Raw genomic sequence first — 20,199 nt, 5'->3', positions numbered from 1 at the left:
GTCTGTGGTGGTAGCATTATCAGTACCTTTTAGTTCACTATGAAGAGCTTCCTCCTCACGTGCTCCTTGGTCGCCAGTGCGTCTGCGCACACCATCTTCACACAGCTCCATGTAAACGGAGTAGCGCAGGGACACACGAAAGGCATCCGAGTGCCGGTAAGAGCAGGCCCTCCACCCCACACAGCATGCGTTCACTAACAGTGTGCCACAAGACATACGACGGGTATGGACCTCGAACGTGCAGCCACATTTAGACCGAGATTGACACGTGGTATCCAGGCCAATCACCGACGTGACGTCCAATGATGTTATCTGCAATGGAGGGTACGAGCCACCGAAGTTTCTTTAAGCGTACCATATTGAGATGCATTTAGCCCTAATCCGCTTCGGACTCCCCTCCCTAAGGACATCATCCAGGTAGGTCCAAGTCCGAACGCCGCGCCCCATGAGAATATACTCATTCAGGGGATAGGTCAAAGCCGGGGACAAATTGACTGCGGAGTGGCACCATACGTTAGACAGCAACCAAGCGACCGACAAGTCCGATCCCATCGACCCGGGCCACCTTGGTCCCGTTATGGTCTATTTGGCCAAGGTTGACGACGCCCTGACAACGAAGGTTACTGGCCTGAAATGGTTCAAGATCTATGAAGATGTAAGCCAGACTCGTTATACGAGCATCGCACTTTTGCTAATCGCATCGTTACATTAGGGCATGGACGCCAGCGGAAACTGGGCGGTAACGAGACTATACAACAATAAAGGCTTAGTAGTGCATCCAGCCCGGCCAGTCAGTGTCCCCTACCCCTTCCCCCTTCCTCTTCGCTCCGCCCCAGCTAACGCCACCAACAGATACCTCCTCCGAGCCGAGATCATCGCCTTGCACGGTGCCGGAAACTACCCCGGCGCACAGCTGTACATGGAATGCGCTCAGATTAACGTGAGTGGAGGAGGAAGCGCGAACCCACCAACTGTAAGCTTCCCTGGCGCGTACAAGGGAACGGACCCAGGCATCAAGTTCCAGCTCTACTGGCCGAAGCCGACCTCCTACACGATTCCGGGACCCAGGCCGTTCATCTGCTAGACAGCTATTGTGACGAGCATTTTGATATTGAGGCACCAGGGGAGCAAGTGGTGTGGCGTCCGGAGAATGCATTCGAACAGTCTCGATCAGGGACGCCTCACTTGCACATATAGTCTATAATATCAACCCTTCAGACCAACCATGACCACCATGCACAGAGTACAAAGTACCTAATCGCTCAAAACTCCCGCGCAGCCTTCGCTCCTGCCCCACAGTCACGTGCACCCCCGACCCAAGCTCCAAGTGTGGCTCGCCTGTTCTCCGCAATCTCATCTCACCACCGCCTCCACAAACTCTCCACAACGGCACCGCCGCTGCACGACGCATTTTACCCGATCGATATTGTACCTGCGCCGCAGAGCCGCTTTGCCGCCGTCGATCCAATATGCACGACGAACGTGAGTTCCCCAGGCCAGATTGCTCTCGTTCTGCTTGTGCGCTGCCCGGCTTCCCCGCTATGCGCTTCAATAGCGCGCGAGGTGAACGCGGTGGATGAGCGAAGCTTCCCCGCATGTTTTGGAGCTTCTAGTAAGCTTTGATACACTTGGAGGGGTTTGGAGAGGTGGAATTGGCGTGCTGCTGCCTGGCTTGCTTCGTCCGGACCGTTGCTCGCGCAGAGCAGAGCGCGGCGCGCAGCATTTCCGCACATTGCCAGACCTCACTGCAGTCCAATCGCACATACCAACTCTCTAATCCATACCCGCCAACCTCCCTCTTGTCTACACTCCGTCGTACGCGATTTGAAAAAGCAAGCTGAGAGCGACTGCTAACATCTCCTCCGGTCCTACAGACCCCCACCCCCTCCTCGCCCAAGTCCCCCTAACAATCTCCCCCTTCCTCTCCCTCCCTACCGCCACCCAGCTGCCCTACACCTACAAACAACTCCCATCCACGCTGCCCGCCAGCATCCTCTCGTCCCCACCTACCGCTACCGCGGCAGACCCCGCGCAAAACCAAACCCAACAGCAACAGCAACAACAACCAGCCTACATCCTCTCCTCGACCGGCCAAACCGCCACGCCCGACGCCATCCTCGCCTCCTGCCTGGCGCTGCAATCGCACCTCGAGCACCTCTCGGCCTCCGCGCGCGCAACGTTGCAGGAATGGGAGGACCGGCGCAAAGCGGCCGATCTGGCGGAGAAGCGGCGCGTGGCGCCCGGCTGGCTGGACAACGAGGTGCATTTGCTGCGGCCGGAGAATGTGAGCGAGGAGGCGCAGATGGCGGAGGTGGAGCGGGAGGGGAGGCCGGAGGCGCTGAGGCGGACGAGCGTGGGGATTAAGGGGCTGGTGGAGAGGAGGGATGGGGTGCCGGATCCGAGGGAGGGGGAGGAGTTGGATCGCGCGTTTGGGGGGCTGGATATCAAGTGAGCGATGCTCTTGCCTTTCCTCTGGCAAGATCATATTGTGGAGTTGGGCGCTGGAAGGCGTTTACGGTGTAGCCGCTACACCACGATTCATGGTTTCATGAAGCATCACGAGCGGACGGGCGAGCGCAGAGACGACAACGCGACCAGCGGCAACCAAGATAAATTAATTTACAAGTCCTTTAGAAGAATCAAGCTACTACCCCATCCACTCAATGCCTTGCCAAACGTTTTTAGCTCTCCGCGACCCCCTCAATCTCATCGCAACCTGCCCAGCGCACACACCAGGACCCGTCGCGACACGACATTACAAACATATGAAAAGGAAAAGGAGGGGAATCTCGAAAGGTAGAAGATAGGCTCTTTGACGAGCCAACGGTGCACTTGAAGAAGTGTCAAGCCAACGCCATCGACGCCCTGGACGCGCCGCTTTAACGACGGCCGTGCGAGCGATTGCCCATGGTGCTCTGGAGATTTTCCACCTCCGACTCGAGCTGCTTGATCATAGCGTGGCTCGCCTCGAGGTCCTTGTTGAGGCGGTCGCGCTCTGAGATGAGCTTCTGCTCCCACTGCCTGAATCGCTGCTCCTCGACCTTGACCTGCTCGGTGAAGCGCTTGCGGAGCGCCTCTTCCTCCTCCTTGAACTTGGGATTGTCGAGCTTCCGCGGGCGAGCCTCGCCGAACTTGCGTGTCTCCATCTGCTGCGCACGGTACGCCTCGTAGTGGTTTTCCTCGGTGGTGTGGATGAGGTCGAGCATGTGGGTTCGGATGAGGATAGCGCGGAGCTTCTTGAAGTCGCAGTGCTCTTCGTTCTCGACTTCGGCAACGCCCCAGGCATATTGCCGGCCTTTGACGGTGCGGTTGTCGTTCGTCTGGACGTCCTTCTCAGAACCGATGACGGAGAAGGGCATGGCAGTGATCAAGCCACGAGCGTGGTTGAGGGCGGCATCATCGTCCTCTTCGAGTGGCGGCTGGTAGATCTTGATACCCTGGGCCTCAATGACAGCGCGCACCTGCGCAAGTTAGCATAGGTTCACTGGTATTGGAACGCATAACGCACCCTCGTCTTGAATTTAGCCAGATCCTGCGGGCTCAGAGTATCCGCCTTAGCAATGACGGGAATCAAGTTGACACGCGTGCAGAGCCTCTTCATCACCTCAATGTCCAGCGGCTTGAGGGTGTGGCCGGTGGGTCTGATGAAGTACAAGCAGGCGTGCACACGGAGATCGATCTTATCGCTGCGGCGCGGCTGCTGCTCCTGCAACATATACGACTCATGCTGGTCGTCGAGGAACTCGATGATGGGTTGCCACGAGTCGCGGTTGTTGACGTAGTCGCCGAAGCCGGGGGTGTCAATGACAGTCAGGCGGACTGGCAGCGTCAGCATCCAAAGTCGCAACAGAGCATGTGCTAGCTATACCCTTGAAGAATTTCTCCTCTAGCTCTGCCTTTGTGATCTCGATCTCGACCGTCTTGTCGACCTGCTTCATGTGGCGGCGCTTGTGGTCGGCGTAGTTTTTGATGGTAGTGGAGAAGAGGGTGTTGATGAAGGTCGTCTTTCCGAGTCCAGACTCGCCCGCGACCTGCGCGCGTCAGAACAGCCCATAGCCATGTGAATATATCTTGCCTTACCATTATCGTGAAGGCAGCACCACGCTTCGCGACGATCTTGTGTCTGTCCAACGTTAGGCTCAAACGGGGCGTGTGCGCTGGCTAGGAGCATACCGCTGGTTGGGCAGCTGCAACAGACGTTAGCAAGATGTTGAGGTAGCTGTAGAACAGTGTACATACATTGGCAATGCCAATTGGAGAAGCCGACTCGGCCATGGTGTCGTCCTGCGTTCAGGCTGCTGTGTGTGGACTGGGTTCTGGCGCGCCAGTTAGCGGAGGGCGGTCCTCTGCAGGCTGGAATTCGCGCAATTACCGAAGAGGAGCACTCCAAGGCACCCGGGCAGTTTCGAGCGTGGAAGAGATGCACAGGGTGCGGGCGTGGGGAGTGTTGTGGTGATGGCTGCGTGGTGTTGCTGGATATTTGGCGTCCCCTTTCTCTGCACAACTCCCTTCGGCAAGCACTGACCCCGAACAGGTAAGGCGCGCTCAACGCCCCCCGACTTTCCAAAGTCTACGAGTGGCCCGAGCTCCAACTCGAAAAAAAGTGGAAGAAATTCCCCGCCCCCGCCGACACGCGATGACAGTTATTCGACCTTTTGCTGCAAGATGAAGACTGATTTTCAGGTGAGTCTGATGCGCAATACTACAGTCCGGCGACTAACAGGTTGCGCAGTTCTCCAATTTGCTCGGGACCGTGTACAGCAGAGGCAACCTTCTATTCACACCGGACGGAACATGTCTTCTCTCGCCGGTCGGAAACCGGGTGTCAATATTTGACCTCGTCAAGTATGCAGCGACTTGAGGAAGGAGCAACCCAGCAAAGCTAATTGCCCTTCTAGCTCAAAGTCATACACGCTCCCATTCGCACATCGACGGAACATTGCTCGATTAGCGCTGAATCCAAGAGGAAATCTACTGCTCTCCGTAGACGAAGACGGTCGCGCGATCCTCACGAATATACCCCGTCGTATCGCGCTCTACAATTTTTCCCTCCGCGGCGAGGTCAGCGCCCTTGCCTTTGCGCCCGACGGCCGACACTTCGCAGCGGGCATTGGCAGGCAAATCGAAGTCTGGCATACGCCGTCGACACCGGACGTAGCAGACGGAGACCTCGAGTTCGCGCCCTTCGTGAGGCACCGACTGTATACTGGCCATTTCGACACGGTACAGAGCATAGAATGGTCGACCGATTCACGCTTCTTCATCAGCGCGTCGAAAGATCTGACCACGCGGATATGGAGCATGGACCCGGAAGAGGGCTTCGTGCCTACAACTCTATCAGGTCACAGGCAAGCAGTCCTTGGGGCCTGGTTTTCGAAGGATCAGGAAACAATATACACCGTCAGTAAAGATGGAGCGCTGTTCGTTTGGAGATACATGCTGCGGTATGATGCACCAGAAGATGCCGAGGAAATCGACGAGAACATGCAGTGGGGGATTGCAGAAAAGCACTTCTTCATGCAGAACAACGCACACGTCACATGCGCGAACTTCCACGCCGAATCAAACTTACTTGTCACCGGCTTCTCCCACGGCATCTTCTTCATCCACGAACTGCCGGACTTCAGCCAAATACAGAATCTCAGCATCTCACAGAATGACATCGATTACGTCGCAATAAACAAGACTGGAGAATGGCTCGCATTCGGGGCATCGAAGCTGGGGCAACTACTTGTCTGGGAGTGGCAATCTGAGTCTTACATCCTCAAGCAGCAGGGACATTTCGACTCAATGAACACCATAGCCTACTCGCCCGAAGGCCAGCGCATCATTACCGCTGCTGACGATGGCAAAATCAAGGTCTGGGATGTCAACTCTGGATTCTGTGTTGTTACATTTACAGAGCACCTGAGCGCGGTTGCAGCATGTGAATTCGCGAAAAGAGGCAACGTCTTGTTTACAGCTAGCCTTGACGGGTCAGTAAGAGCGTGGGACCTGATAAGATATCGCAACTTCCGGACTTTTACAGCTCCATCAAGGATACAATTCACTTCGCTAGCAGTCGACCCTAGCGGCGAAGTTGTGTGCGCCGGGTCGCTCGACTCTTTTGATATCCACATTTGGTCCGTACAAACGGGTCAGCTGTTGGACAGACTATCAGGCCATGAGGGTCCTGTTATGTCATTAGCTTTTGCGCCCGACGGAGGCACATTGGTTAGCGGAAGCTGGGACCGCACCGTTCGTCTCTGGAACATTTTCGCTCGTACCCAAACGAGCGAGCCGCTGCAACTCATGGCTGATGTCGTCTGCGTTGCAGTGCGGCCCGATTCGAGACAAATTGCTGTCACAACGTTGGATGGTCAGTTGACGTTCTGGTCCGTATCGGAAGCTACCCAGCAAGGTGGCGTAGACGCTCGACGCGATGTATCCGGAGGACGCAAAATGACCGACCGACGGACTGCCGCCAATGTCGCAGGGACCAAGAGCTTCGATGCTGTGAGGTACAGTGCTGATGGCACTTGTGTGCTTGCCGGTGGGAAAAGCAAGTACATTTGTCTATACGACGTTCAGTCAGGTGTTCTGATCAAGAAGTTCACCGTGTCGATGAACTTATCGCTTGATGGGACGCAGGAGTTCCTCAACAGCAGACTTCTCACTGACGCGGGACCGAGGGGAGAAATCGACGAAACTGGCGAAGCATCTGATTTGGAGGATAGAAGAGATCATACACTTCCAGGTGCTCAACGCGGGGAAGGCGCACGAAAAACAAGACCAGCAGTTCGTGTGCCTGCCGTAGCGTTTTCGCCTACTGGACGAGCATTCTGCGCAGCATCGACGGAGGGGCTCCTCATCTACTCGCTAGACACTACCTTCCAGTTCGATCCGTTCGATCTCGATATTACAGTAACACCCTCAACGACGCTCTCCACTCTTGCTCAAAAGGAGTATTTGAAAGCGCTTGTCATGGCTTTCCGTCTGAACGAGCGCAATCTCGTCCGTCGTGTGTACGAAGCGACTCCCGTCACTGACATTCCACTCGTCGTTAAAGAGATGCCGAGTGTCTATCTTGGTCGATTACTTCGCTTCGTAGCGCTACAGGCCGACGAATCACCGCACCTCGAATTTAATTTGATGTGGATAGAAGCATTGCTGAGCAAGCATGGGCGTTGGTTGAAAGACAATAGAGGAGGTATGGAAGGAGAATTAAGGAGCGTGGAGAAAGCGGTGAGAAGGATACAGGCTGAGTTGGCGAGGCTAGCGGACGAAAACATCTACCGCATTGAATATTTGCTTGCGCAACCTGTCGAGAAGAAAGAGAAGACACTACAGCTTGACTTCGGAGTGAAAGAGATGGAAGACGGAGCAGATGCAATGATGGCCGATGGTGAAGATGAAGATGAGGGTGCCTGGATGGGTTTCGACTAAGCTATTTAATACCACAGTGCAGATGCATTTCGAAAATACGGCTAGCGGACGTTGACGCCGTACCTCATGCCTTTGGTCCGGATTCCATGCGATCCCTGAGTGGCCGATGCGCTAGTCCTTCCGTTTCGCATTTTCAAGAATGATCCCCACGCAAATGAGAAGGGTCGGTACGAAGATATCGGAAGTCCGCCGCCTTATCTTGCCTTCTGAAACCAAACACCAATATCTCTGGCCTTGGCAAGCTTCACGATGCAGATCAAGCAAATCTCGTCGCATCTCGGCGCTTCGGCATTTGGTCGGCTTTTAAACACGCCACCACAAAACATGACGCTCCCTTCGAAACCTTATCTGCGCCACGATCCAAATCTACAACATCACCAGGCCTAAGGATATATGGTAGGGACCGTGTCACAATGTATTGCATCATCTACGGTGGGTACAATTACCGAGGCCTGTTTAAGATGTGCGGCTCCTGCAACACCGTCCCAGGTCGCTTTGTACAAACAGTCCAGTAAACCTGGGAAAACAATCGTTTGTTCCCATGTTTATCGTACGAACCTCAGCGGCCCCGCTCTGTGTGGATATCAAGGGGATGCATCTGAGGCACGAAGTGGGCAGGAAGGCATTCACGACCTACCTCACCATCAACATAGCGTCATCTTGAGTGGATTCGCGAAGGCTCCTCAGGAGCATGCATGCCTGGCCCAGCGTTTAGGCTGACGAAATGTGCGCATATCTAGGATGAGGGGCTGAGCGTTCATATTGTGGGTGCTGGCAGGTTCAAGAGTCTTCCTTCCAGTCCGTCCTCTCTTGCTCCTGGGATACTGTAGATCCGTTCTTTTCGTCGTTCTGTCTAATCTTCATTCTCTTCTTTGAGCGCTGTGCGCTGTGTATATTTCAGCAATGTATTACCAGCCTTCTATCATAGCGCTGGCCGCGCTCATCACCTCCGTTCATTCCCACGGCGTCATTCTTGCAGCCGTGGGCGACTCGGGCGCATCCCAAGGTTTCCTCGGTAGTCCATCCCACCCCATTGTACATTAGTCCACCTTCACTTACACACCTGCCACACAGTCGACCAAACCCTCGCCCGTAACTGCACCACCATCAGCCCCTGTCAGCAAGACTCAACCATCATCCGCGACTCGGAGATAACACAGAACATCGTGAACTCTTGCGGTCGGACGGAGATAGCGGGGAACATTGATGTGGGCGAGCAGACGGAGAATGAGCTGGCAGCGGGGAGGGTCACACAGGTTAGCAGTGGGAGTGTGCTGGCGGTCACTATTCATCAGGTATGCTGATGGCTTTCAAGATAGCGATATACTACAATATCTAACACTAGTACGCAGGTGAACGCTGATGGTGCCGGCCCGTACGAATGCGATCTCGACCAAACAAGTGAGGCTCCGTTCTCATCCTATCAAACATCCCCTAACGAAGCCAGGCAACGCGGCAATAAACTTCGTCCCCCTGACAGTCGCCAACAACGTGCCTGGCACGAACGGCCTCTCGCAAGCCAAAGAGCAGGACTTCACCATCAACGTCCAGATGCCGCAGAATTTTAACTGCATAGGAGGTACTCAGACTCCCCTCTCTCCCGTTCAGTTGTGAGCTGTGGGATAGCATGGGCCTGACGAAGAACACAGCATCCACAGGGGACATATGCACCGTGCGCTGCCGCAATAACGCAGTCGCCGGTCCATTTGGTGGCTGCTTCGCGGTCCAGCAGACGGATGGGACGGGGAGGACGAACACAACTGCTGCCGGTAAGTTAAGTCCGCCAACTCCCTCATCTCCTGCCCTTACCACACCCTCCCTCATATATTCCCTTACAGTCCCCCGTCTGTTCCCTACACTATTCTATCCTATTCGTACACGTGTTATGCGAGATGGCGCACGTATTGTATGCTGATTTGATTCTGCACCCAGCCGTCGACACGGCGCAAACGCTCGCCGGCATCGAAGCACAGGTCCTGCAGAACCAGCAGGATCTCCCGGCTGCTATTGCGGCGAATCAGGCTGCGGGCGCGGCGGGTGGGGATGAGGGCGCGAGTGCGATCTCTGGTACGTTGTTTTCTTTCTTTGTTTTCGTCCTTTCCTGAGTTCGGCGTTTGGACGGCGTGGAGGGTGTGCATCGGATCGTTTCGGAGCTGACAATTTCTTTTTCTTGTAGCGTTGATTACTGCGACGCTGGATCCGAGTGCGACGGCGACAGCCGTAGCAGGGGTGGGGAATGGGAATGGGAATACGAATGGCAACGGCAACAACGGCAATGGACGGGGCAACAGGAACGGGCAGAACGCGAACGGTAATGCAAATGCGGCGACGGGTAACACGAACGGGAATGCAAATACCGCGGGCGGAGCGACAGGAACTAGAAATGGGGACGGACGAGGCAACAGGGGCAACAGGTTTGGAAAGCAGAGGAGGAGAGCAAAGTTCCTACCGTGGCTAGGTCTTTGAGACAGAGTAGCACCCTTCGAGCTGGTGACGTCTTGCGATAGCACTCTAGAAATGAGTTGGGTGGCTGTGGTCGAAGTAGCTGGACTAACGACCCTTGGGCTGACGGCCGGTGCGGCGTACATAGGCACGGTTGTCATCTTTCTTTTCCTTCGTGTTGTAAATACTTTCGTCTTCCTTGCGTTCCAACACCTGGGTGTGCGGCGCAAAATATGAAGGCTTTTACGAGGAACATATGCTTCATTACACGATTCTATTCTAAACTGCACAGGAAAAAGGCGTTTCATGTTAGGGTGCCTCTTGTCTCAATTTCCCGGACTCTCTGGTGCGAGGCTTGCCGGCTGCAGTATCCGTCCACCCCTCACCCTCGTCCTCCTAGAGCGTGAACCCTCCGTAAGCTTAGATACCCTGCCCGTCCTGCTTGATGGAAGCTGCAGGATTCTCCGTTGGTCGAATTTGCCGAGCCGAGAGCGATGACTAGATCGAGAACCTAGAAACGCTACCTTGAGAATGGTCCGTGTACCCCTTTGTCTCAAGCCCTCAAAAAGTTGCACGAAGAGCTGTGACCATGCCGAGCCGTCTTCGTTTTCTTGACCTAGGAACTCCAGGTCTATGATAAAATAGGCCTGGGGTAATCCTTCTAGGACGGCCCCGAGGAGGGAGAACCATTCCTCCGTTGACGTGGCGCTCTGGAAGCGTGCAGCGTTCAGAGACAAGGACCGCTCATTCAGAAGCGTGTGGTTCTTACGGAGAACTTGGCTGATGAGGTATTTGATAACATCGCCGGATGTGAACTCGCCTTGGGACTGCGGCAGATGTAGTGCCCACACCACTGGGATCTGCGCCTCCATGATCAAGTCGATGGCGTTCACAGCAAAGTCTCGAATTGTTTGCCGATGGCTAAAACCCCCACACACGGCGAGCTGAGAGGATTCGGTGGCCGATCCCCAAGCCAGGAGCTGCGGCATGTTCTGAAAGAATGGAGTACTGTCCAGTCCTTTTCGTCGGCTGCGGTTCCGTCTGGTCACGAAATAGTCTCTGCTGACTTCGGGTGAAGAGATTGCAGAGGCGCTCGCGAACGCCATTAGTTGCGAGAACTGTATCTCGCATACTCTTCTATTTGTATCCACGAGACCCGCGTGCTGGATCGTATGATAGGCTGGATTATTTATGTAAGTAGTAGTTTCTCGGATACACGAATGAAGATAACTTACTGTCTAACTTCTGATTTGTTTTTTCTAGCTCAAGCCGCGTCTTACGGAGTTCGGCCATGCTTAGAGTCAGAGCAAGGCGTTCTAATCTCCGCGATAGTTCGTTTATGTTCTCAGTCATGTCCTGGAACCGCAAGCTGAAAGGCCGCACAATCGATGAAGCGACGTGCTTGAGCCGACTCTCACTGTACCACTTCCGCGCTCGTCGCGCGAACTTTATTATCTGCACATACAGATCTGTGACTAGTGTCTTCATCGTTGCAGTCGGATAAAGGATGAGATGAAGCTCTGCTTGTGGCAAAGCGTCTCCGATTCGGCACAAGGCTTTGGCCAACTCCTTCGCGAGCTCTTCGTGGTTCATGACGCCCTTGGCCAGGGTTAGAATAGCAGAAGCAGAGACTCATTTCTGATCGAGCTTACAACGACGACGAATTTGAGTGCCCCCCACGCAAGCGCGACGTATTCCGGGTGATGTTGGGCGAGAACATCCAGGACGGAGCCATACACCGAGATACGCGCTGACAGCCTGGTAAGCCACTTTCGTGCCTTGCAGCGGGTCCGATTCTCATAAAGTTCCTTCGCTCTGTTGACTTCTTTGGACACATCATCGATTCTTAGCTTCCCGTTCATCCAAGCGCGGACCTCGTCTTCTGGGAAGTGACTTAGGCATATCTGTAGTGCCTCTTCGAAGGCTTCTTCGGTCGGACTGCCAGGCTTAGTGAGGCTGAAAATTCCAAGAGATCAACTCACGTTGCTTGGGGTTGGATATGATCCAATCCTAGTTGGTCCAACTGTTCCAGGAGACTTGGAGTGCCCATCTTCAGGATCTAGGGCCGCACAACAGGACTGGGGTAGCTTTTGTTGTGCTAAAGAGTGTCGTTTCCGTGCATGGCTTTTTCGACGATGCGCTGCATGCTGAAGTGGCGGCCCGGATCCTACTTAGCGAATAATGCGCGTCCGTGGCGCGGGGCTGAGCATGAGGCATGCATACGCGCATGCAAGCTTTAGACCCCGCTCAGCCTTGCTGTGAGATAAGAAGCACCAGGCTGAGCTACTGTAAAACTTTCCTGTCTCACTGACTGTCTTCTCACCTCGGATTTGCTCGCTTCTTTTCAGAATGTCGTTGAGGTACCCAGATGGAGACGGTACTGTTCGGGGCCTTCTGCGGTCCATCAACCGTAGTTTCGACGACACCGACCGGACCCAACAGGAGCAGGGAGGGGATACTGAAGGCATGTTCGACGATGTGTTGTTTCCAGAGCGGGTGGATACACGCCAACATCCCCAAGCTCCCACAACCTGGAATGGGGGCACAGATCCTTCCGGGACTCCCAAGGCTGCATCTTTGGCAAGCCCGAGTCCACCACCGGTCGCATCGGTCAGCAGGCATAAATTTCCCGATCACTACGGCCTTAAATCTCATCGCATTTGCACCCCAAAGTAGGCGCTGATTCTCGAGTAAAGAACCTAAAAAGACCACACGATGCGACCACCGCAGAAGACTACCCCAACGGCGAGCCCTACACGAACTCGAAGCGTCGAAGAAGTACAAATGGGCGCGAGGATATAAGAGCTGTTACGAAAGCAGCTGCAAAGCCTGAGTCGAGCTCTAGTCAGCCTGCCTGGAGACAGCTACTGTCTTCGCTCATAGATGCGGACCCGGAGGTGGATGATGCCGCTCTGATAGAGGGCATCAACAGTGTGGGTCGCATTCTAAAGAATGTAGTGCGGCTCAATCAGCCCATATCACCTCCGAAACCACCTGATCCGGAGTATAAAGTCCTCTATCGCGTTTGCTGTGAAGCGTTTGCGGGCCGGCCTGCTTACAGTTTAGACACCGATCCACCGTACCACAGACCGCACTACGGATATGAATCACATCTGGTCACTGGAAACCGAGTTACGAATCTGGATCTGTACATCGAACGCAATCGGCATGCGCCATTCGTCGTGTTCCGCGAGTATATTTGCTGCTCAGAGAAGCAACGAGACCTGGTACAAGACAACCCGGAACCGCGAACGGAGAAGCTTGTGATTCTGTCTCCACGCCTACTGAAGGTTTTTAACGAAATAAGGCATCAAGACTCGAACACAAAAATGCTGTATCCTGAGTTTCAGCTAGGCACCGAGATTGAACGGCCTCATCTGTGGACATACTTTGGAATGGAGGACATTGAGAGATCATTCCTAGATCTGTCAGCGGAAGACGGTGCGGTGGATCTTAGCCTTTTCCTCGCTTACTTTCGCGATGAGAAGGAAGACTTGCATGACCAGCTCCGAGTACTGCTATCGAAAGGACTAATCACATTGAACCTCGTCGAATATCTCTTCGTGAGTGAGCTCTCTCTTTCTCTTCTTACTAGCCTTCACTAAGGAGAGGCATTCTTTTCCGGGAGAGAGTAAAAGCATAACGGTGAGGCTTAAGGTTCCAGTATCTCCAACTTGATACGCCGATTCCATCGTGGTGGAGTGTGGTTGCAGGCCGCTAAACTTACATCCCGGGCGGAATGATCTGACCAGTCGCTCGACAGGCTCCCAGTACATTGGTCCTCCGCCGCGATAAGAGGGGATCGGAGTTCGAACAAGCCATGAAACTGGTATCCTGGCCCATCATGACGTATAAGTGGCCCAAGAGGGACGCTGTCACAAAGCAGAACCTATTGAACACTCAGGAGCTCAAGTGCAATGTCCGTTTTGCATTCAAGGGGTTGGCATGGGACTACGACTCCAACTTCCAAGAGATCAAAAAGGACGGGGAGGCGAATCAAACCTTCAAAGGGGATACTCCGTTTCCGATTTCGGAACTTCCATTCTACCCGCTGCAGCTTGCGCCTGAGAGCATTCGCAAAGCTCTTGTGGAGAGGGGACGAATGTACTGGAAATGCCGCAGGCAGCGGTACGTACAATATTCCGGGAATGATTTAGAGATGGTTAAGCACCAGGTAAGTAAGTATCGCAAGATGTACTCTACTCGAGCTTTAGGCAATTGGTTGACCGAAGACGCAATAGCCAGGAACTCGCTTCATGGTTGATATGTCAACACTGAGGCAGTTTACGACGGATGGTCAAAGCAGTAATAGACTCAAAGACGAGCTCGGCCCCGCGATAATGAGGAGCGATGAGCCGCCTGGAGGAGATTTTGTCCTCCTTCTTCCGAGCACCATAATGGGTTTCGATATGCAGGACAAGCGATGGAGTAAGCTTTGGCGTCGACAGCTAATGTGAATATGTCCTTGGAGTGCTAACGTCAGTGCAGGAAAGCTTTTGGTCAGCAACATCAGCGACGTTGTCTGGGATCAAGATTCTTTCAATACCTTGGTCCTACCTGCGGATACAAAAGACTTGATCATAGCTCTTGTGACGAACAAAATCGCCGCAGACCAGTCCACAGATTTCTTCCAAGGGAAAGGAACCGGGCTAGTAATCTTGTTTCATGGGTTCGTCTAGCGCAAGGGGATCTAACTGGGACAAGGAACTGACCAGGCGCAGAGCCCCGGGCACAGGAAAGACACTCACGGCGGAGAGGTCAGTTTCAACGGATTGGTCCAGAGTAAGTTCGCAGCTGACGCTAGAACAGTGTTGCAGAATTGGCTAAGAAGCCACTGTACCGGGTCACTTGTGGCGATGTTGGAACGGAGCCAGACAAGGTAGAGAAGTACATGAGGTTTGTACTGCAGATCGGCAAGGCCTGGGACTGTGGTGAGTAGGGTGTATGCACAGCCTACTTATTTTGAGCTCTGACGATGTTTAGTCGTCCTTATCGATGAAGCGGAGGTCTTCCTCCAAGAACGGGCATTGAACGATATACAGAGGAACGCACTCGTATCAGGTAAGAGAGCCCACCATCAAACAGCTATACCCAGCTATCGACTAACCTTGAACGCAGTCTTTCTGCGGACTCTCGAATATTACGATGGCATGTTAGACTACAATGCGCTCGCGACCTAACTAACAAGTATGTCAAGGCATCCTAGTCCTAACGAGTAACCGCGTCGGCACCTTCGACGAGGGCTTCAAATCTCGGATCCAACTCGCAATCCACTACGAGAAGCTCACGCACTCCTCCCGCGAACGAGTCTGGGAAAACTTCATTAACCGCCTGGAATCCTTCCACTCCGACGACATCGACATAAGGGATTTGCGGCGCCACCTGAAGGACCTAGCGAAGTTCGAAATGAACGGAAGACAGATCCGGAACGCGGTAACAACTGGGAGACAGCTTGCAATGTATTACAAGAAGGCCCTGGATTTTGATTGCATGAAGCATGTTATTGGTGTATCGAGTAGGTTTGATCGGTATTTGACGGGCATCAATGAGGGCATGGATGATGAGGATGTGGCTAGGGAGGACCGCCTTAGATAACGTAGAGAGAAACTAGAAATAAGGACTATCTAGGGTATAGAATTCAATGGCCCAATGACTTACCCGAGCTGCGCCCCAATCCAACTCGTTAAACAGCATCCCATCTCCTCGGACCAGCATCGAAACTCGGTCTCTCAACCCTCCAGTCCTCTATCTCCCTCTGCCCCGTCTCTAGCTCCCCAGCTGGACTCCCCACCCGACTCATCACCTCGCTCTTGATCTGGAACTCCGTCGTCATCAGTATGCCTCCCTCGGCCATCATCTGCCGGAATGCTTCGTCCCTCTCCCTTCGGCCTTCTTCGCTGCCCCTAGTAGCGTGGGTGCTGTTTGGCCAGATTGTTTCTTCGCTCTGTGTGTCGGTTGAGCGTCCGATGGTAGACTTTGTAGACTTGCCCGTAAGAGTGGTGGAAAGCGGTGTATCGATGCTAAGGCCGACGCCGAAGGCGTGCCGGGACAGGTGGAGAGGCGGGAGTTGATGGGCGTCGTGACGCCGGCCGTCGCCCGTGTACCCGTAGGAGGGACGTTTGGTTGATGATAGAACACCGAGGCGGTGCAGCGTGCGCTCGAAGGGCGATTTGAGGCAAGGAATGCATGCTGCAATGATGCCGGTTTGTTCTTCCAGAACGGACCACAGCGTGAGATCGATGGCGTCCCAGAGGCTATCGCCGGTGCTGCCGTAGTCCTTGACAAGTGTGGTCTTGACGATGCTAGCTGCAGCCGCGAAGACGCCCAGGCCCATGAGGCAGGACAGGACGAGCTTTTCCCGGAGCGGGCAGTGCATCGTGCGGATAAAGGAGATCGGGACGAGGGCGAAGATGAGGTCCGTCGTGATGCTGATGCCCGAATTAACGTACAAGCTCACGTACATGGACTGCAATTCCACGCATTCGGCATCCGGGTGGTGGACGGGATCCCACATGTAGCCTAAAGGTATGCACTGGACGAGCTGGAAGATCAAGCTGGCGAGGCAGGACAGGATCTGCACGGCGACCATGGCCCAGAGGAAGATGCGCCATGGCCGTGTGTGCTTGATGCGGAGCAGCATGCTCGCAATGCTGATTTTGATAAACATCATAGACATGGCCCAGGGGAGTGAAGAAGCGAAGAGAAGGTGCTTGGCGGGGACTTGGTCGGCGTAGGAGACGTAGTAGTTATGGCGGCCTGCGCCGTATTGAATGGCGGCGAGGAGGAGTGACCATTCTAGGAGGGCGAGGATCTAGAGTGCTGTTAGTAGAGGGGATGGTGAGGAGATCTGGGAGGGAACGGATTACTTACTAGGGCGAATGTGATGGTGTAATCGTCCCATCCGAGCCGGCGGTGCTGGAAACGCGTGTAGATACGTGCAGCGAAGAGGAATAAGGCGACGATGTATAAGGCGCCAGTGACGCCGAGGAGTTTAGGCGCGGCGTTGACATTGGGACCTGGAGACTCCTCGACTGCTGGAGGTTCTGCCATCTTCCTGCTCCGAAAACAGCATGAGAGAGGTGTAGTTAGCGAAGGACAAACTTGTCGAAGAAAACGAAGTATGAATCTAGGAAATAAGTCTGCTTAAGTCTGAGAAGAGGGGTCAAAACAAGCTCTCATCAAGCCCACCCTCCGGTTCAAAAGAGTGCATCCTCCGTGAAGAAAAGAAGAACGATCCATGTGCCGTTCCTTCAAGCGCACTGATGCCATGATCGCCGAACCTGCACGCCTTCCCCACTGAGCTTCCCACGTTCTATATAGCCAGATACTGCGGCCAAATTTCCCGAACCCTGGAAAGTGCCCTTATGCGACAGTGATAAGCGACGACGTGCATTCGGATCCAGTGTTTGCGGTTGTTCCATACAAGGGGAGACTCCTTCCATAGTGTTTGTTTTGCCTGCGTATGACATGTCGTCAACGGGTGCGGAAGTTGTCGATTTAGCCTGTAAGTGGTGCCGACAACCTTCACGATCTGATTGGCGAGGAAAAGATCCGAAATGCTGGAGAGGAGGGGTATTAAGTTTTCATGTCTCAGTTATCGGAGGGAATGTTTTTGCGCATCGCTGCAGGGCGTTGGTAGACTAAGCCTACGACGTGGCGAAAGAACGATGTTTAGGTATGCTTCTCAACGAAGGTAGATGCCGCATGCAGTTTTGCCTCCTCGTGCAATTCTCCGCAGAACTCCAAGTACGGTACGAAGTAGATATGGGTAAATGCTGAAACACTCCCAGATGGAACCTGCGGATACGACTCGTAAGCAAATGAATGAACAATAGAGGCATCCATAGAAGGAACCGAGCTGTCTCCGGATATCTTTTAGTCATGTTTTCATAGTACATATGAGCATCGGTCGGTGTGTGAACGAAGAGAAGCATACGCAGGGAGTTCTCGAGAAAGCAAGAGCGTTGAGTAAGGCGTAAGGGCGTTACGTTGGATAGAGGAGAGCATACTGTGGTATCCGGCATATATTTTGTAAACTTGGCACCTGTGCGCAGGGGCCGCGTACCTCGCGAAGGGCTGTGATAGCCAATTGCACGCTACAAAAGAGCCTGGCTAGGACCGTGCGTGGCCGTGCGCGCAAAGTGGAGAGTTGACAAAATATATGCCGGATACCACAGTACGAAAGAGGAAGCCGCCCTCCCGCTCTTTCCAGACCGCTGACGTCATAATCAATCCTATCCCAAGGTCTTCACGATACTTTCATTATACATCGTACGGCCACCAAACTCGAAGGCAGCTTCGTTTCCTTCCACAAACCTCCTTTACAGCATTCTGTTCGGATTTCGTGGATAATAGACTGCGGGATGTATAACTTGCAGGATGAGGTACCGCGCAACATGCTACTCGAACGCGAGGCTCCCTCACGCGCCGATATTTGTTGCGTATCTATACTACCAGAAGACCAGATTTATACAGACCTCCAGAAGAGGCGGAATTTTTTCGCTATGTCTGCGGCTGAGAAAAAGCAATGGCGGCTACTCTGCTAATAAGGGTGGGGCTGAAATACAAGGCTCAGCTACCTGGTAGGTACGGTTTCAGCCCAGCGCGGTCCTCTATCCAACTACCTCAACATTCCATCTCCTCTGGCGAATCCAAAATGGCGTCCTACGACCTCTCAGCCATCCTCAATGCTCTCCAAGGCTACCAAAGTCAAAGCCGTCCAAGACGACAACCAAACAACCGCTCCGTCAAGCAATACCTCCTCAACAAAGGCGTCCCCGAACGCATCGCATGGCTGACCTCAATGAATGAGTTCTGCTACTGGACCGAGAAAGAGTTGGATGAAACCTTTGATGCCTTGGATCTTCCTGCCGGCGTTCCGCTAAACCAGCTGATCTCCTTCACGCCCCAGACCGGCAGCCAAGGCTCCACAGCGGAGTTCGTGAAACCTACCCAAGAAGACATCCAACGCTCAGTAGACTGCCTAGGCGCGCTATGTGTTGACAGGAACGGGAGTTTCTGCATCAATCCAACAGACGGCTTCGCAGCTCTCTCGCACGTCTGGTCGCAAGGCCTCGGCGCCGACGACGACAATCGTGGTCTGCACAAGAGCCTGTTGGATCAGGTATTCGACAAGGTAGAATCTCTAGGGATCCGCTGGATATGGACGGACAGCCTAGCGATTCCGGGCGGAAAACGCGCGCTCAACCTGCTTGAGGAAGAGCTCAAGGGTGCGCTGATCAATGCCATGGCCGATATATACAGGCAGGCGCAGTATGTTGTGATATTCGATGCCCTGTGCTTGAGATTGAACAGCACGGAGCCCGTGAAGGTGGCTGCTGTGACGAGCCTTGGTAGTAAGTAGTTGGAAGCGGGAGCAGGTGTTCAGTCTGATGATGCTAATGGACACCAGCATGGATGACTCGCATGTGGACATATCAAGAAATCAAGCTCGCCACCAACGCCATCGTAGCCACAAAAACTGGCTTCGTCCCCTTCTCTAGCCTCACGCAAACCCTCAAGAGCCACGCCCTGCAAGAAGTCGGCGAAGACTACACAGCCGACACCCCCGGCAAGTACCCTAGTCTAGCAAAGACCTTCCTCCGACTGCAACGCAACGACGAGCTGGGCATCTCTCTCCCTGACGCCGCCATCGGCTGCGGGTACCGCGAAGCCTGGGATCGACTGGACTATGCCCGCGCGCTGTTTCCAACTTTCAATATTGAATGGCGAACCAATTACGACGTCGGGCAAGCAATGGAAAAGCTGTACACGAGCCAGAAGTATAATGCGATGCGGCTCGCGCTGTTCCATGGACCGCCGCGAGCTTCGATTCCGGGGTGGGCGCCTGCAGTTTTCAATGGCCTTGTTGATTGTAAGATCATCGAAGCTGGGACGTGGAAGCACCGTGGTATGCAACGGTCGTGGCATACTACGAAGGTCAAGGCGATAGTACCGAGCAAAACTGGAACCTTAGTTCTCGCGCTGGAGAGTGACTTCGCTGATCGAGCGTTGTCGGTTGGATTTGTTAGCGAGGAGACCCAGAAGCAGAGTCCGCACAGCGTTGAACTGTTCAGAAAAGCGGTGGCGGAAGGGGAGGCATATCTCCTTGCAGACGAACCGCTGGTGCCGAAGCGACATTTTTCACGGGTCGCGCTGCTTGTTCAGCAGTTTAGCAAAGTGGACGAGCTCGAAGCCTGGGTGTGTCTAACGTTGGCTGTTGGAGAGACAGAAGAACACTATAAAAGAGAGAAGCGTGATTGGCTCCTGCTGCATGAGAACCCGGTGTCGGAGGAGGACTTGAGCGGGAAAAAATCAAGCGAACTGTTCTAC

The 20,199-nt window shown here is 53.9% G+C and overlaps 9 protein-coding genes across 9 annotated transcripts; 6 read left to right on the top strand and 3 right to left on the bottom strand.

Moving 5' to 3' along the window:
• Positions 1–39: 39 nt before the first annotated feature.
• BU26DRAFT_532608 (lytic polysaccharide monooxygenase) lies at positions 40–1,084 on the top strand (the record flags this gene model as incomplete). Its single annotated transcript, XM_033831112.1, has 6 exons — positions 40–111; positions 152–156; positions 280–324; positions 375–417; positions 473–655; positions 713–1,084. 6 exons carry the CDS (start codon positions 40–42, stop codon positions 1,082–1,084), a joined length of 720 nt encoding a protein of 239 aa, XP_033680842.1.
• Positions 1,085–1,876: 792 nt separating this feature from the next.
• BU26DRAFT_432110 (uncharacterized protein) lies at positions 1,877–2,452 on the top strand (the record flags this gene model as incomplete). The annotated part of the gene is made up of 1 exon (XM_033823956.1): positions 1,877–2,452. A coding segment is annotated over one exon (576 nt), but the record flags the coding sequence as incomplete, so codon positions are not given.
• Positions 2,453–2,591: 139 nt separating this feature from the next.
• BU26DRAFT_607148 (cell division control protein) lies at positions 2,592–4,410 on the bottom strand. Its single transcript, XM_033835727.1, has 7 exons — positions 4,373–4,410; positions 4,240–4,316; positions 4,174–4,187; positions 4,081–4,123; positions 3,869–4,031; positions 3,509–3,819; positions 2,592–3,461 (listed from the first exon to the last, which is right to left on the bottom strand). The coding sequence occupies exons 2-7, from the start codon at positions 4,273–4,275 to the stop codon at positions 2,880–2,882; spliced, it is 1,149 nt and encodes a 382-aa protein (XP_033680840.1). The 5' UTR covers positions 4,276–4,316; positions 4,373–4,410; the 3' UTR covers positions 2,592–2,879.
• Positions 4,411–4,665: 255 nt separating this feature from the next.
• Positions 4,666–7,425, top strand: BU26DRAFT_532605 (WD40 repeat-like protein; the record flags this gene model as incomplete). Its single annotated transcript, XM_033831111.1, has 3 exons — positions 4,666–4,683; positions 4,733–4,845; positions 4,899–7,425. The coding sequence occupies 3 exons, from the start codon at positions 4,666–4,668 to the stop codon at positions 7,423–7,425; spliced, it is 2,658 nt and encodes an 885-aa protein (XP_033680839.1).
• Positions 7,426–8,237: 812 nt separating this feature from the next.
• Positions 8,238–9,958, top strand: BU26DRAFT_57282 (uncharacterized protein). Its single transcript, XM_033834275.1, has 7 exons — positions 8,238–8,440; positions 8,500–8,720; positions 8,778–8,826; positions 8,873–9,004; positions 9,075–9,194; positions 9,358–9,492; positions 9,602–9,958. Exons 1-7 carry the CDS (start codon positions 8,329–8,331, stop codon positions 9,889–9,891), a joined length of 1,059 nt encoding a protein of 352 aa, XP_033680838.1. The 5' UTR covers positions 8,238–8,328; the 3' UTR covers positions 9,892–9,958.
• A 185-nt stretch (positions 9,959–10,143) lies between these two features.
• Positions 10,144–11,983, bottom strand: BU26DRAFT_607145 (uncharacterized protein). The gene is made up of 4 exons (XM_033835726.1): positions 11,850–11,983; positions 11,520–11,805; positions 11,103–11,466; positions 10,144–11,047 (listed from the first exon to the last, which is right to left on the bottom strand). Exons 1-4 carry the CDS (start codon positions 11,915–11,917, stop codon positions 10,194–10,196), a joined length of 1,572 nt encoding a protein of 523 aa, XP_033680837.1. The 5' UTR covers positions 11,918–11,983; the 3' UTR covers positions 10,144–10,193.
• A 934-nt stretch (positions 11,984–12,917) lies between these two features.
• Positions 12,918–15,496, top strand: BU26DRAFT_461176 (P-loop containing nucleoside triphosphate hydrolase protein). Its single transcript, XM_033825055.1, has 9 exons — positions 12,918–13,430; positions 13,631–14,041; positions 14,109–14,295; positions 14,356–14,536; positions 14,589–14,624; positions 14,677–14,798; positions 14,851–14,928; positions 14,986–15,019; positions 15,069–15,496. The coding sequence occupies exons 1-9, from the start codon at positions 13,197–13,199 to the stop codon at positions 15,460–15,462; spliced, it is 1,677 nt and encodes a 558-aa protein (XP_033680836.1). The 5' UTR covers positions 12,918–13,196; the 3' UTR covers positions 15,463–15,496.
• A 54-nt stretch (positions 15,497–15,550) lies between these two features.
• Positions 15,551–16,917, bottom strand: BU26DRAFT_552870 (uncharacterized protein; the record flags this gene model as incomplete). Its single annotated transcript, XM_033832173.1, has 2 exons — positions 15,551–16,678; positions 16,738–16,917. 2 exons carry the CDS (start codon positions 16,915–16,917, stop codon positions 15,551–15,553), a joined length of 1,308 nt encoding a protein of 435 aa, XP_033680835.1.
• A 1,606-nt stretch (positions 16,918–18,523) lies between these two features.
• BU26DRAFT_432029 (uncharacterized protein) lies at positions 18,524–20,037 on the top strand (the record flags this gene model as incomplete). Its single annotated transcript, XM_033823950.1, has 2 exons — positions 18,524–19,223; positions 19,280–20,037. Coding segments are annotated over 2 exons (1,458 nt in total), but the record flags the coding sequence as incomplete, so codon positions are not given.
• Positions 20,038–20,199: the final 162 nt, after the last annotated feature.

This window comes from Trematosphaeria pertusa (assembly GCF_010094035.1).
Source record: "Trematosphaeria pertusa strain CBS 122368 unplaced genomic scaffold BU26scaffold_11, whole genome shotgun sequence".
Lineage (NCBI taxonomy): Eukaryota > Fungi > Ascomycota > Dothideomycetes > Pleosporales > Trematosphaeriaceae > Trematosphaeria > Trematosphaeria pertusa.
Note: the sequence above shows the minus strand (reverse complement) of the source record. Positions and strands in the feature narration are given on the sequence as shown.